A 16,134-nucleotide genomic window follows, 5' to 3' on the forward strand; every position below is an offset into this window, starting at 1 on the left:
TATTTGTAATTAAAATGTACTTCAATGCCTACATATTACTGATCACTAAATTTTCATAAAGTTGGAGGAGAAAAATTGCAGTGCAAATAATCATATCCTTAAATTTTGTATTTCATAGTGGTTATTGTCCTAGCATAAATCCTAAGAATTCTTTAGTCAGTAACAAGAAAAAGGAGCAGCTCAGTATTAATTACATCAGAACAAACATCACTGTTTTTGGCAGGTGTCCACTAATATCCACTGGCCTTTTTAATGAAGCCTATAGAACAGATCAAATCATTGTGCTATTTTGGAGGGTTTTTTTTAGCTTATTGATCTTGGCAGGCAGTCATTATATCACTAGATATCTTCTCAATCAACAGGTATTAAAAGTAAAACTATTATGAAAGATTCTTGGAAACATCTTCATGTAAAAAAGTTAGTCAAACAGAGTGGGAACAACTATTCTAATATATCCATGTCCCATTCATCTAGATTTTCCGAGTTCTGTCACTAAATTAAATCAGAGCTTTTGAAAGTGGAGTCCCCAGCTCACAGTAACTCAATTGCCCCTCTGATAATATTACCTTCACTGAGTAATGATTCAATGTCATATTCTGTCCACTGGTAATATAAAAAAATAAAGATATGGTCTGTCTACTTAAACATTGCTTCTATATTTTTCCATAAATTGCAACTGAAGGCATCAGTGTTTTTCTTTTTCTTTTTTTTTTTTTTTTTTTTGAGACGGAGTCTTGCTCTGTCACCCAGGCTGGAGTGCAGTGGCCAGATCTCAGCTCACTGCAAGCTCCGCCTCCCGGGTTCACGCCATTCTCCTGCCTCAGCCTCTCGAGTAGCTGGGACTACAGGCACCCGCCACCTCGCCCGGCTAGTTTTTTGTATTTTTTTAGTAGAGACGGGGTTTCACCATGTTAGCCAGGATGGTCTCGATCTCCTGACCTCGTGATTCGCCCCTCTCAGCCTCCCAAAGTGCTGGGATTACAGGCTTGAGCCACCGCGCCCGGCCGGCATCAGTGTTTTTCATTTAGCATTCTAAATACAAGGATTCTCACAATTGTCAAAGATTCACATTTTGGTTGAATTAGGTTTAGAAAAAAGTTTTGTTTCTTAGATAGTTTAATCTTCCTGCCATTAGAAAATAAAAATATGAAACACTATAGATTTCTATCTTTAAACTGGTGCTTATAAAACTTAAAGCCAAATTTAGCCAAATTTATTTAAATTGAGTTAAATTTCAGCCAAATTTAGTGCTTGAGTGTAATGATCTTTCATAAAAAAGTTCTTCCTTCCACTTCTTTTAGATAAACTTAGTTTTTTTTTTTTTTTCATTTCTAAATGTTTTCATGTGCTTCTGCACTGGAATAATCTAATAGCTACTTCAGTATTTCAGAAGTAGGCTATGTATAATTCTTAAATATATGAACAAATGAAACAATTGCGTTTTTTTTTTCCTGCCTCTTTTCATTTAATTGCATACCTAGGTGGGCATAAAAACGCAAAAACTATCACATTAAGCATATTATTAATTTAAAAGGTAAAGGTAGTTGATAACGATTTGGCTCTGTGTCCCCATCCAAATCTCATCTCAAACTGTAATCCTCATGTGTCAAAGGAGGGACCTGGTGGGAGGTGACTGAATGATGGGGTGGTTTCTCCTATGCTGTTGTTGTGATAGTGAGTGAGTTCTCACGAGATCTAATGGTTTTACAAGGGGCTCTTCCTGCTTTGCTCTTGTCCCTCCTGCCACCATGTGAAGAAGGTCCTTGCTTCCCCTTCATCTTCTGCCATGACTCTAAGTTTCCTGAGCTCTCCCCAGCTATGTGAAATTGTGAGTCAATTAAACCTCTTTCCTTTGTACTCAGTCTTGGGTATTTCTTTATAGCAGTAACTAGCACAGTAGTTAAAAGTATCCAGAATCCCTGGATTTAAATTCTGCTTTTCCACTTAGTAACCTTATGACCTAAGGCAAGTTTCTGAACCACTTTTTATCCTCTTTGATCTTCAATTTACTCATTGGCAAATGGAATAATTCCACATCTGCCTAATTGGTCTGTGAGAATAAACACATGCAAAGTTCATAGTATAGTGTCCTGCATATGTTAGCTACTATTATGATTACATATTAATAATTTAATGTTTTACATATTAAGTTACAGAATGTTTCTCTCCATTATCTAATCTATATCCTCTTATGAATTTTATTGCATCCTACGAAAATCCATATATTGACATCCTCATCCATAGTACCTCAGAGAATAACCTTATTTCAATATAGGATCTTACCCAAGGAATTAGTTAAGATGAGGCCATAAGAGTGGCCCCAAGTCCGTTATGACTGGTGTACTAGTAAAAAGGGAAATTTGGGCACAGGAATGCTTAAATAACATAACGTAAAGATGAAGGTAGCGATCAGATGATGCTTCTACATGCCACGGTACAGCAAAGATTGCCAGCAAACCAACCAACAGAAGTTAGGGCAGCAGCATGAAGTATATTTTCCCTCACAACCTTCACAAGGGACCAATCCTGCCATCACCTTGATCTCAGACTCCTAGGCCCCAGAAATGTGAGACAATAGATTCCCATTGTTTAAACCACCTAGTATGTGGTTCTTTTTACAGGAGCACTAGAAAACAAATAGAACCGCTACACTCTATAAGGTGGTTATTACTGTAGACTAGAAAACTGAAGTTCAGAGAGAGATGAAATAAATCACTTAAGGTGACAGCTAATAAATGAAAGCTTGGGATTCAAACCCTGGTTACGTTACTCCAAGACCAAGGATTGAAAAAATATCACCGCTGAGAAATTTAAAAAGCTGAAAGTGGACTGTAAGTCCCCATATAATTTCTTATAATTTTTTAATAGTTATGTAGCTGCTAAAACAGTATAACAAAAAGCAATCTCATAATAGTTGACCACTTTTAGTCAAGAAAAAGCAGAACAAGATTTACAGATATCTACATTTTCCAATGAGAAGCTTTTTTGATAAGAACAGCCTACAGTATTTTTTTTCTGCATATTACTACAGCATATAAATACAGAAGTACTGCAAATGGCACATAGAGAAGATATATGGACAGTTTTTAATACAACTGTGGTGAAACATATTTTTATAGCTGGCTTTCCTACAATGTCGTACAGAAAAGAGTAAATCCATGAACAAGCCAATGAGAACCAAATAATGGTATGAAAATAAAGCCAGACAAACTATTAATATAAATGTGCTCTGAGATTCCTAGAAGCAAGGAAAACAGTTAAGCATACTTCATATAAAGACCATGACGTGAAAACAAGTCAGTGATTACAGGTATCAGTGAAATAGATGATAGATACATTATCTAGTACAGGCATCTGAGAAAATTTATTAATTACCAGGATTAGCAGTGAGTTATGTCTACAGATTATACTGTCTCCAATAATATGATTATTATGTCGATTTCAGAACAAGACAACAGCATGCTGCCAAAACATTCGTAGATTAATGCAGGTTTAAAAGATGCCAACTCAATAAGGAGTCAAAGAAGTAGCTCTCAGATGCTCAAGAATAAACATTTGTTTGTTTGTTTGTTTGTTTTGAGATGGAGTCTTGTCTGTCACCCAGGCTAGAGTATAGTGGTACAATCTTAGCTCCTTGAGAACTCGCAAACTCCACCTCCCAGGTTCAAGTGATTCTCCTGCCTCAGCCTCTCGAGTAGCAGGAATTACAGGCGCCTGCTACCATGCCCAGCTAATTTTTGTATTTTTAATAGAGATAAGGTTTTGCCATATTGGCCAGGCTGGTCTCGAAGTCCTGACCTCAAGTGATCCACCCACCTCGGCCTCCCAAAAGTGTTGGGATTACAGGTGTGAGCCACTGCGCCTGGCTCAAGAATAAACTTTACAAGAGGTCTCTTATTTTATATTAGCCCAAAGCAAAACTGATCACCTTGAATTAAAGACCAAAGAGGTTTAATATCCTCTTAGGAAAATAAAACCACTGGGAGGACCAAGTATTCCTTCATAAAATAGTTTAATGTCTGCTGTAGCTCTTAGCAAAGTTAATGAATCAGGCCCCAAAGTTCTATCTGAGATCTCAGTAACTGTCTTTCTTTGTCCACTGAGGCCATACAAAGAAATATAGAAATTAAAGCCACTCAGAGAATATTTATTTTTAAGCCAGTAGCTTCTGGCAAATATAAGCCATTCAAATACCCAAGGCCCTGGAACAGTTTTATTTTTTAGCTTTGTTTTGAACCATCCAATCTTACACAAATTAAATACTCTTTTGAGACCACTCTACCATACTAGCTATTACAAAGAAGTGTAGTTTTTCTATTCTCAAAACTGGGCATAGGGGAGACATTTTTCTATCTCATGCAGAGAAGTCTTCAAGTCATTCCCATACAAATTAAAAAGAAGGGGTGCTAAATGCATTGTTCTGCTCAAAATGATTAGTTTTTCAGATGTCCATGCTTGTTCCTTTTCCGATATCTATCATCTCCTGCTTTGAAGCCCTAAATCTCAAAAATTAAAATTTATACCATCTTTGTTCTTTCTTTGTTTTGGTCCTCCTCCCCTCTCTGCACCAGCCCTTCCCGCCTGCCATACTTCCCATCCTGAACCAAACTTACCTCCTGTCTGAGTGATGACTTGTATGTCACCTGAAAGTGGACCATCTCCAATTGAGGTAAAAGCCAGGACTTTGACAGAATATGTTTTCTGGGGCACTAAGTTGCCAATAGTAGTGATTTGGCTGTCAGCTACATTGTGTTTCATCCAGTTGTTCACATGTTGAGTGGGATCCATTGTATAATAAACTCTATATCCTTGGATCTGTCCATTCGGCTCTTCAGGTTCCTTCCACTGTACCAAAATGGTGGTAGAACTCAACATTCTTGCCTGGACATCCCTTGGGGCACTGGATGGCGCTTGCTCTGAGGTCTGTGTCAGCACAGGTTCGCTGGGAGGCCCCCGCCCAATGTTATTGACAGCAACAACCCTGAATTCATAATCCGAGTAGGGACTTAGTCCAGCGACACTGTAGCGTGTGGTCGCCACCCCATCAATTTCTTTGTAAGGTTCCTCAGAGTTTTTAGGTTTATGCTGAATTATGTAATAAGAAACAGGCTCAGGGTTCCCAGAGTCCCACGTCAGTGTGATGCTTGTAGCTGTGCTCTCGGTCACTATAGGAGTTCCTGGAGGTTTGGGTAAGGCTTGGATGGGGGAAGATAAAAGACAATGACTACCCATCATCCCTAGAATGTTTCAAGAATCTATAAACTCTATTATGAAAATGACAGGATTATGTGTCTACTGAAGATTTAATTAAATGAAACTACAGCAAAGAGTAGTTTTCTGAGTGGCCAGGAAGTACAGTAAAACATACATAGGTGACACAAATACTGCTTCACTAGAAGGGCTTGATAGCATATTTTTAGGCTTGTATCCAAATCCTCTACTCATTAGCTAAGTGATCCTGCATGCATTCCTTAACCTCTCTTTGCTTTAATTTCCGCATGTGAAAATGGGAAAAACATTATTATTTAAGTTATATTCTACAGCTGTATGTAACTGTATTTCATGGGTTTGCTGTGAAGATTAATGAGCCAATCCACTAAGATTCTTAGAATGTATCTGGAACTCACACAAAACCTTAGTATTAGCTGCAGTTATTACTATTATTATACCAAAAGCTTGGCCAATTAGCCCCTTGCCCCAGTAAATAAACGGTAAAACTGAAATACCAATAAACATTGAAAAGAACAAAATGTGGAATACACTAAAAGGAAATTAAATTGCTATGAAAGAATAGCATCTATATTGTTGTAAGACATAGTACCATTACTAAAAATTTTCTTGTAAATAAACGAACCAAAAATTTTAAGGTGCAAAAGAATAGAAATTCCAAATCAATGTTTTATTCTTAATATTTAAAATTGCTGAAGGAACTAAATTAAGGCACATTCATGAACCACTTTTTAAGGTATTTTGTCATATTAATATGCATTCTATATTCCACATCAGAAATATCTGATGTAGCTACGCAACAAATATTTGCAATAAAATCCATCTTTTTAGAGGTCTAATTGTTTCTTTTTGGCAGAAGAATACAAATAAAAATACTACTAATTAAAAATACAAACTGTCTGCCTTGCTGACCTCATATTCAAGTGCCTTATTCTAAACAATGATTCTGAAAGGCAGTGATATTAGGGTAGGAAGGGGCATTCTAAGAGTTGTCTCTTTAGAGAAATCCCAAAGGGTAACATTCATATAATCAGCCCTTTAGTGTCCCTGTTTCCTTCTTAACATAAAGGCAAGAAGTATAACACTCCCTAGAATGGCAGCTGTTCAAGAGCAGCAAACTCGTACTTCTGACTTGCTGTAAAATCGTGAATGCCTAGAATGCTGCCTGGCACTCGGTAAGCTTTTAATGAGAATTGTTAAACAGTTAACTGAATAAATGAGTCGGCACCTATTCTTCTCAGTCTCTTCAACCCATTCTTTTGTTTTGATTTATTTTAATTTGCCATTAAGATTCATCCTTATGTTTTATTTGTTTATTTTGGAGGTGGAAATCACAGGGAAGTGACACGAGTCAGGAAAACAAAGACAAGAAGGTGAACAAAATATTAGTTGAAAGTGGCCCCTGCTTTTGAATTCTTAAAGGTCTTCAGCAAACCTTCAAATATTTAAAGCTGAAATGGTAATTATAAAAAAGGTGATTCAATATTTACACACTACTCAAAGAACTACAGAATGATAATATTTTGCCAAGGGAATTTACTGAAAATAATAATAAAATTAAATTTGTTTAAATATTCTGGCCTGGCATTTTTCAAGGCTCTGTGTGATCCAGATTTCCCCTACATGTCTTTCTGAACTTTCAAAGCAAATACAAATATTGCTAATTAAAGTTGTGCTCACTGATATTTAGCTGACATTATCAGTTTCACTAAGTCACATTTATTGTACAGTACAGGTTTTATATCTGTAATGTACAGATAAATACATGTGTGCTTATTATGTTAAGTTTATACAACACAACATTATTTCACACAATTATAAATATTGACAATGTGTACCTTTGTTCTCATGTCATTAGTTTTATATAGCACATATTTGATATATATGCTTGGTTAGAGATATGACACCAGTTATAACATGTGTATTGCATTTTCTAAGATCACATCTAAGAATGGCAGCTTTTTAAGAGTAGCAAACTCATACTTCTCTGACTTGCTGCTGAATTCCGAATGCCTACAACTTTGCCTAGGAAAGGAAGATAATTTGTGTTCGTTTTGCAATAGCTCTAGCCATTTGCAGAAAACTTAAGTTGCCCTATGTCTGATTCAATTTGCAAACACTTTCTCAAATTCTATAAATACTGGGGAAAAAACAAACAAACTGGTATCCTCACATGCTTGTACTCTTTTTCTCTTTGGTTCAAAAATATTCATGTAATACGGTACTTGGGTGATATTTAGTCTGTTTTCTAAAGGAAAGAATATTTCTTGAGCACTCATCTATGCAAGGTGAAAGATAAAACTAAAACAGAATATACTACTACTTGCCTCTTGATTTCTAACAGTAGGGCCTGCCAAAAAGTTAAATCATCTATTATTAGACTATGTTGATTTCAACTTTTTTCTTCTTTTTCCTTTGTATTTAGAAATTTTAAGCATTTATTAATGCTCATATTGACTTTTCTTGGGGTTCTTATCAAGGTTCTGTTCTAGTATGTAGACTGTACACATCAGTCCCACCATAATGGTTGACCATGTCTAAAATTCCTAGTTCTGTCTGGTTAGTGCCTGGGCCTCCATGAACTGTCTTTTAATATTTTGATGATTATCTCCACATAGGCTGCCAGATACTTTCAAGAAAAAATCCGCCTATCTAAGCTTATGCATCTTATATAATACCACAGATATGATTAGGTTATACACACATTTAAAACTCTGAATAATGAATTATTTTCGATTTTCAAGGATGGGCTTCCTAGAGGCATTAATCACTTGGCTTAAGCGTACCCAGATCCTCAAAGCATGATCCATTGAGCATACCTTTGACAGTGATCTGTGCTATTGCTTCAATGACACCCAGTGTCGACATAGCAACACAGGTGTAATTTGCTGACTGTCTTACATCATTCAGTTCTAGCACATTTCTTCCTATTGGCATATCATCTTCAGGTGTCAGATCTTCTGCCCCCAACATCCACTTTACATAAGGCATTGGTGACCCCACGGCCACACAGGTGATATTAACGCTTCCACCTGGCATGATTTCATGATTAGTGGGTGGGATAGAGAATCTTGGTGGGACACGGCGAACTGGAACAAAACACAAGGGAAATGATAACATATACAAGGCAAGAAAAAGTGGATTATTAAACACATGACATGCACCGTACAGACACGATTCAACAATTGAAACATATTGTGGATTGTCCAAAAACAAAACATAAAGAAAAACTGTGGATAATACAGACCATACAAGTATGGTGTGTGTATACACAGAATTATTTAGTTTAGTCATTGATATCTTAGACACACTCATACAAAAGTTGATTCAGACCTACAAGGGCCCCACAAAAAACTATCTACAAACTAACAATACACAAACATCATGCATAAGATAAACACAAAAACATATACATGCAGGCATATAACAATGATTCTATGCAGGCATGTATATGCAGAAAAGGGAGCTGGAAGGTCACCAGCATGTTTAAGTTGAGTATCAAAACCAACTTCAGTGCTGTGCACTTCCAGTTGATGTGAATGTAGGTGTGGGACCACACTGTCACATCCCAGCCCTGGAAAACATCACCTACAGTACACTGAAAGTGCACTTTATGTTTTCAGATTCATAGTGGATGCAGCCTCAAGACCTCACACTAACACTGGAACAAACACAGAAATGTATATACATATTGATTTGCAGTCACAGAAGAAGAAACAGGCTAACACCAGTAGAGATACTGGATTGGGTCATGCAAGGCATGCACAAGATGGAATCTCAAGGCCCGTGCTAAGGATACTGAAAGAATGGCTGGAATCCAAGACAGCAATGACAGCAGAAGAAGTAACGGGGCAATAGAAATAAACACGAAAGGGGGAGGTAAAGTATAATGATTGAAATACAGAGATGTAGGGTATGATAGGGTTGAAAGATAGATTAGGCTCAAGTTGTTAAAGGTAAAGATTTCAAATTCAGAAAAAGAGATGGGTGTTTCACATACAGGATTCCATTCAATTCATATCTAAGGTAAAACAACATAAATGACAACAAAATCTTTTAAAAGGCTTTTTATGCCCACATTCAAATTGAGAGACATTGGGAAAACATACAGCAGGACATGACATTAAGAGAAGAGATCATATTAAAGCAACATAACACAGAAAAATTACCAAGCAATTAAAGTTCAGTGTTCCTGCTTCAGATAATTTGCAGGTTTATGTGTGTTTAAGTAAATGTGTTTTGGATGTGATACAAGGAGAAGGTGAGAGAGAAATTGGTTTCATCTGGGGCTTTTACTGGCAAAACGTCATACCATAAGAATTTGAGCTCTAGAGGGTAATCTTTAGGAGCACACCTTAAATACATTTAATAAAGTGATTTTAAAAATTATAAATAAACTGATAAATAACCTCATAACCCCAAGAAGAAGATAAGTAATTCTGTCTGAAAACTTTTTGGCTGCACTTAAGTCAAGATAAACCTCCGCTGATTTGAGATGGCTCACTGCAATGGCCTCATGGGTGAATGACAGTCATGGGAGAAGAAGAGAAAGCTAAGCATGCCTCCTGCAGTCAATTCACAGAAGTTACACAAAGCAAGCAGGAGCCAGTGTAGACTCTGAGGTATCAAAGAACATATCAAGAAAAATGGAGGAGAGTTTAGTCTTCATGCTTGGGATTAGGGGAGAAACTAGAAAAAGTCATTCTATGGGCAGCAGGCATCCTTATAAGACAGAAATTAAAGGCGGGGTGGGACACGGGGAGAGTGGAGCAGGAAGGAAAGCAGGAACACTGACCAAGTTAACTGGACTTTAGAGAGTTAAGTGTTACCAGTTACCATGCACCCAGGTACATTCTCTCCCATCATGCACCACAGTTAGATATCACCAGCAAGCACCAGAAGCCATGGCCAGGGCATTCTCTGCTAAAACATACCATTAACCAAAAGAAGAACACAATGCAGCTACATTCATTTCATTTGTATTCTTTGTTATTGGTTTAATTAATAGTTTTGTAAGGTGGGTAAAAAGTAAAAAACACACCAACCTTCTCGCAGCTCTGAGGGATGTAGGGGGTTTGATGCAGAACACAATGAAATGAGGAAAGGAGAAAAACAAGGGAAACACAGAGAGAGTAAAAAGGCCATATCAAGGCTTTCAACTGCTACTTGAACATCTTTATTCGCTCTAGTTCATCCTTTCTACCTCAGCTGAAAAAGTTAGCAATATCTCACAGACTACCATGGTATTAGAAACAATAGCTAGCATCATTTTGAAATTTTCCATGGAAGAAGGTACACATGCCTCATGCAGCAAGGGAGGTCACTATTGTGGAAAAAGGATCAAGGGACTTTCAAAGAATTTAGAGAAGAAATGGCTTTCTTCATATTTCCCCACCCCAGACTCCATAAAAAGAAAGGAGAGAAAAACATCCCCAGGGAAACAAAATTACCTCTAACAAAAATTTCAAAATCAAGCTAGGTATTTTCTTAAGGGAACCCATCCTATTGTAACTTAAAGCCCTCTCAGTCTTTAATTTAATCCCACCCCCACCCATGCCTTCGTGGTTATTCACAGATATGTAGACCAAGAATAAGAACACTTCCACTAGACAAAAATAACTACAGGAACTGGCTTTAAGAACTCTCGGGAAGCAGAAGTACTTCATTCTAGTTGAGTGGAAAGGCATAGCCATTCATAAGCTCAAAATTTAATCATTTTTATTACTTCATGAGAACATATGAATGTATCCTTATAATTCATTCTTGTCTCAAGGACAACTCACGTTACTATTTAAAATACAGTTTTCCATGGCAATCAAAACACTAAACATTTCGGTCTTAACAATTCAAAAAAGGTGTACGTATGTGCACATATATGAATACACATGTGTGTATATATATATATAATACTATGTGTTTATAATTAAGAAAGTATACAAAGAAAGAAATACAACTGTGCTATTTGCATGTAGCATTTATAGAGTTAGCAGCTTTATCCTTACAGTTTCAGCAGCAGGGGTCATGAAGACATAAACACCTTTATGCTTGGAATTGCACAGAGAACTGATTAGTAGCACACCAAGCAATTATTTCAGGGGTTTAATAAGGAAACAGAAGAGAAACAACAGAAAAAAAAGAGAAAGAAAAAGAAGAAAACCTCAAACAAATGCAAAGCACAGTTCAATCAATGCAGCAAAAATAGAAACCAAGACGTAAAAATGCAAATATACTTACAAACTTCAAGCCTCAGGATAGGTTATACTCAAGAGTTGTCTTTTGGAGTTAAACAACATATTTTAAATTTTTAACTTTTCTATTTACTAACTTGTTTCCGCTACTGTCACTATTACCAAATCAGCTTGTTAACGACTAATATAACGACACGGACCCTGCGGTGTCTCAACTCCCCCTGAGCCTGAATGAAGAAGCGATGCCAGGGTTATGTTATTCCTACCTCTGACATATAAATTGGCAGGAGCGGAATAGCGAGTGCCCGCGCTGTTGGTGGCAACACACTCATATTTTCCTTGGTCAGACTCTTCACTCTGCTCAATCTGAAGAGCTCCTGTAAGGATATAAAATATATTGCCAAAGAGATGATCAGAGAAGGCTTTCTCAGTTCAGAAAGCTAAACCTCTTAACAATATGAAAAGCCCTGCAAAGCGAAGGTCCACTCAACGTCGATTCAATCTCTTGCTAAGTTGCACAGACAGAAAATGATGCGATGAGAAAAACATATAGAGATTATTTTTTTACATCATCAATGCTAGCATTAGAAAACAATATCTCTTTTTCCAAGCAAGACTTCTAGTCATAATTAACACTCTTATTTCCTAGACTAATAAAATGAAGATGGGTGAGACTGCTTCAAGGAAGTATGGCTTTTAAATAAAACAAAAGATTAATTTTTGGTTTTGTTTTGTTTCATTTTGGTACCAAAAGTGGCGCAAAAGATAGGTACGCACAAAAAAAACCAGGCTGGGTTTTCAAGAAAGTCTTCTGCTGAAGAAAGCCAAAAATACGCAGCGAGCACAAAAAGGCTGCACAAAGCAAAAAATTAAAATTAGTCATTATAAATTATCAAAATATCACTTAAAGAAACAAAACTCCCTTAAGACATGCAGATTTTTAAGAAAAGAAAGACAGTTTTCCACGACTTACAATCATTTATTACATTTGCTGAAAAACAAAGAGCAGTTGAATTAGAAGATTTTTAAAAAGTTAAAAGGCATGGCCTGTGCCACAAGGAAGAGCCAACCAACCACTGCTTGAGGACCCTGAGATGGATCCCCTAAGACACCCATCAAAATCCACCAGTGGGATTAGCAGTGTGGTGTCACAAAACCCCGAGAAAAATACAAAACAAGAATTACAAAAGAAATGCACACTGAGTCAAAGTATGAAAAACCAGCAATACCACATACCACCAAGAATACTGAGCACCTTTTGTTTCCATAGCCTGAAGGACGGAAGATCCAAAAATCCGGAGACGAGTAATCCAAGAAAAAAAGAAGTGGGGAAAAAAGCATTGCTGTCAGATTGGAGACGAGTGGGATCAGGTGGAAAGGGGAGTCATTCTTTGACTTTTAAGACATTAAGAGAAAAAAGAATTGAAGAACAAAAGCAAAAACCTTTTGAAAGATAAAGACAAAAAGCAGATGCTCCAGGGTGTCCTCTGCATGTCTGCCACTGTTCCCCAGACCACCTTGGCTTTGGTCCAGAACAAGAACAGCTAAGGAAGAAAAAAAATGATCTTTTTTTTTCTCCGGTTGGACAAAAAAAAAGGAAAAAGAAGAAAAAAAAAAAGAAAAAGGAAAAAGGAAGAAGAAGAAAAGGAAAAAAAGAGGGACAGATGGTACGCTGTGACTGGTCTGTGGTCTAAAGACCTGGATATGCTTTCTTTGAAGCATATCACAACTTAAATAATCATTTTCATAAAGAAAGAAATGAACAAAACAAAGAGAGAAAGAAAAAGGAAAGGAAAGTTCACAATATGAGAGTCACTGATCATAACCAAACAGTACAAAGGAAAAAAAAAAAAAAAGTTGATGGACATTATCGGAATGATACTGAAAACAGGACAAAGATGAGAGGGATGAAAGGACAGAAAGAATGAGTAAGATCATTCTGTGAACGTTAGTTCAGCACTCTTACCTCTTATTGGTGTACCACCTGGGTGGATAATATGAATGCAAATAAGATTAGAAAGAAGAAGCATTAGTACGAGAAGAAGGAGGCTAGGGCTGGGGAGAAGAATTAAATTAGATTTACAGAATTAAATAAGGTCTTAAAAGAAACTTGAATTACTATATTGGTAAAACAGGAATATATTAGATAGTATTATTAGATCATAAAAAACAAGTTGCATTATACCACAGAGGGTAAAGACCGCAATAGGCAGCATTGCCTTTCTCAGAGAAGCAACTGAGTTCTCAGGTCTGGGGTCATATAGGGTTAGAATTGTATCTTATATGCCTCATATCTCTTAAAAAACACTAGACAATATTTTTAAAGACATAGTTTAGGAAAACACTGGCTAATCTATTTAAGTATATATATAGATATGCATATATATATATACTGTGATAGGAAACGCTAAAGACTAACTGGAAACAAACACTGTTGATTGGATATCTTATACTACTTGCTATGCTACATTGGTGTGCCATAACTTGTGTACTATTTAATTTTTCTACACAGTGTTCTTACGATAACAGTTCTGTGGAGGTGTGTGTGGGCACCACTACAGAGATCTGGTGTCTACACTGACAGTTAGTAAAATGCATGCCATGCATTTTATTAATAATAATAATAATATTCTGGATATGGAAATTAGTGGGGTTGAAGTGCGCTTCAGAACTAAGCACTTACCAATAGATTCTGGAGATTTAAATACGGAGAGAAGAAAGACAGCATAAAAATATTATTATATTCCTTATAATTTGGTACAAATTTTTCAGAGTTAAAGCTTTATATACTAAATCATCTATGTTACATGTGAATAATTAATTCTTTATTTACAATAACAGAATGCTAATCTACACAATTCTGCTGACAACAAGCAAAAGAGGCAGTTAACAAGACGCTTTAACATCACAGGACAGGTCAAAAGCTGAGAATTCTGGGAAGACAGGCAGTTAAACAACTTAGAATTCTATACCAATATTACTACCAATGTCAAAGTAAACAGCTTATTATTATATGTCCCTGTGAAATTACCTAGGGACAGGCTCTAAAATTTAAGAAATTTAGAATTATCTCTACTTTTAATCTAAGAGAGCAAAGGCATAAACTTGGGATGGGAATGGGAAAAGGAGAAAAGGGTAAAGAGAGAGAGAAAACAGCAAAAGCTGGAGTCTACACCAAAAGCAGACTTCTGTAGATCCAGTCACTGGAGGGTTCAAAAACCTTGATGGGCGCACACTACTGTGGCTAACGTGTAGAAAATGTTCACTCACAATGACATTATCATAGTATTAATAAAAATCCCCTCCTTTTACTGGTAAAGACTTTAAAAAAATACATCTGGTTACTCATGAGATAACGTTTCTGTGTTTGATGTATTAGTGAAAAGAAAGCAGATGTGCCCAGACTTACTAAACTTTGGTACTTTGATGAGTTCAAATGTAGAAAAGACAGCAGAAAACATACTTTAATAAAATTGAATCATTTTAGGGTTTAACATGAACATTTTGGTTTTTAATGGATACAACCATTGGAACTCCTTGCAAGCTCTGAATGAAGTCCAATGTTGAAATATATTTGTTTCAAAAGAAAACAGAGAAAGAAGAAAGAAAGAGGAGAAAATGGATCCATCAAATACTGCGAAAAAGCAGTAAATTAAAAAATTATCAAAAATACAGTCACAGCAGTGAGCAATGTGGATTAAACAGAAGCTGCAAAACACACAGAGAAAAGGAGAAAGACAGACTCTGAAACAGGCTATGACATCACAAACATGGACCACCCATTAAGTAACAGAGAAAGAGAAGAGGGAGAAAAATCAGTACCTAGAAATAAAAAATAAATAAAATTAAAATTAAAAATAAAGAGAGAGAAAAATTAAAAAAAAAAATTCTCTAGGAGTTAGTAGAAACAGTAACAAGACCCTACCTGATCGTAACTGCTTAATACGACCATTGTTGTTGCTTGTGTCCACAGGTAAGAAATCTTTAAACCAAGTGATTTCTGGATCCGGATTACCACTGGCTGCACAAAGCATGGTGGCCGTGCGAGTACGCTCAACCACCTTCAACTGTGGGCCCATGTCAATGGTAGGGAAGCCCCTGGGAATTTGATCTTCTGCAAGACAAAAGGTGATAGAAACATTCAGTTAGTAAGTCAGATGCTCCAAATCAAGAGATTCCCCAGAAATCTCTCTTTACCTTATTCAGTGCTTGTTGAGAACCTAACACAAACCAGGCACTAATAAATTAGAACGCAGTCACAATGCTGTTACTGATCGGAAGAGTAAACAGTCTACGTAAGAGGCGAACAGACTAACACAGAACTCAGATGGGGCTGACTCCGATGAGGGGATGCAGTGAGAGCAAAGAGGGAGAAATAGGTATAACATTTGTGCTTGAGATCAGTGAGTAGAGGAAGCTTTGATTTAAAGTTGGCATTTAGGAAAGAGCACAATCGGCCAAGTCACAAAAAGGGGAGAAGGAGATTTTAGAAAGATCCGGGAATGTCACAAGTGTAAGCATCGAGGTAGGAAAGGTTTTGCTGAGAGAAGCATGGAAGCCAGCAGTGCCAGCGTGGAGAGTGCATGGGGAACAAGCGGAAGCTGGATCATGCTATCTCTTTCAAAGCTGGTATGTTTTTCTTGTAACTCTATTTTCCCACACAAGCATAAGGTTCAACCCAAATTGATTACTTTGTAAGAGTTTCAATTAACCGGAA

The 16,134-nt window shown here is 36.7% G+C and overlaps 1 protein-coding gene across 48 annotated transcripts in view; it reads right to left on the bottom strand.

The window, feature by feature from the left end:
* The window catches only part of LOC105489121 (protein tyrosine phosphatase receptor type D), a 2,338,800-nt gene that overhangs the window by 199,926 nt on the left and 2,122,740 nt on the right, over positions 1-16,134 (bottom strand). For 33 of the 48 annotated variants that reach the window (XM_011753819.3, XM_071078808.1, XM_071078779.1 and 30 more), the window contains 6 exons: positions 15,343-15,531; positions 13,384-13,401; positions 11,684-11,794; positions 10,275-10,286; positions 8,049-8,318; positions 4,614-5,195 (listed from right to left, as the gene is read on the bottom strand). In XM_011753819.3, the coding sequence (XP_011752121.2) occupies positions 4,614-5,195; positions 8,049-8,318; positions 10,275-10,286; positions 11,684-11,794; positions 13,384-13,401; positions 15,343-15,531 (1,182 nt within the window). The remainder of the gene's footprint in view (positions 1-4,613; positions 5,196-8,048; positions 8,319-10,274; positions 10,287-11,683; positions 11,795-13,383; positions 13,402-15,342; positions 15,532-16,134) is intronic. The other 15 variants (XM_071078788.1, XM_024795177.2, XM_071078793.1 and 12 more) reach the window with 3 other exon arrangements.

This window comes from Macaca nemestrina, chromosome 14 (assembly GCF_043159975.1).
Source record: "Macaca nemestrina isolate mMacNem1 chromosome 14, mMacNem.hap1, whole genome shotgun sequence".
Classification (NCBI taxonomy): domain Eukaryota; kingdom Metazoa; phylum Chordata; class Mammalia; order Primates; family Cercopithecidae; genus Macaca; species Macaca nemestrina.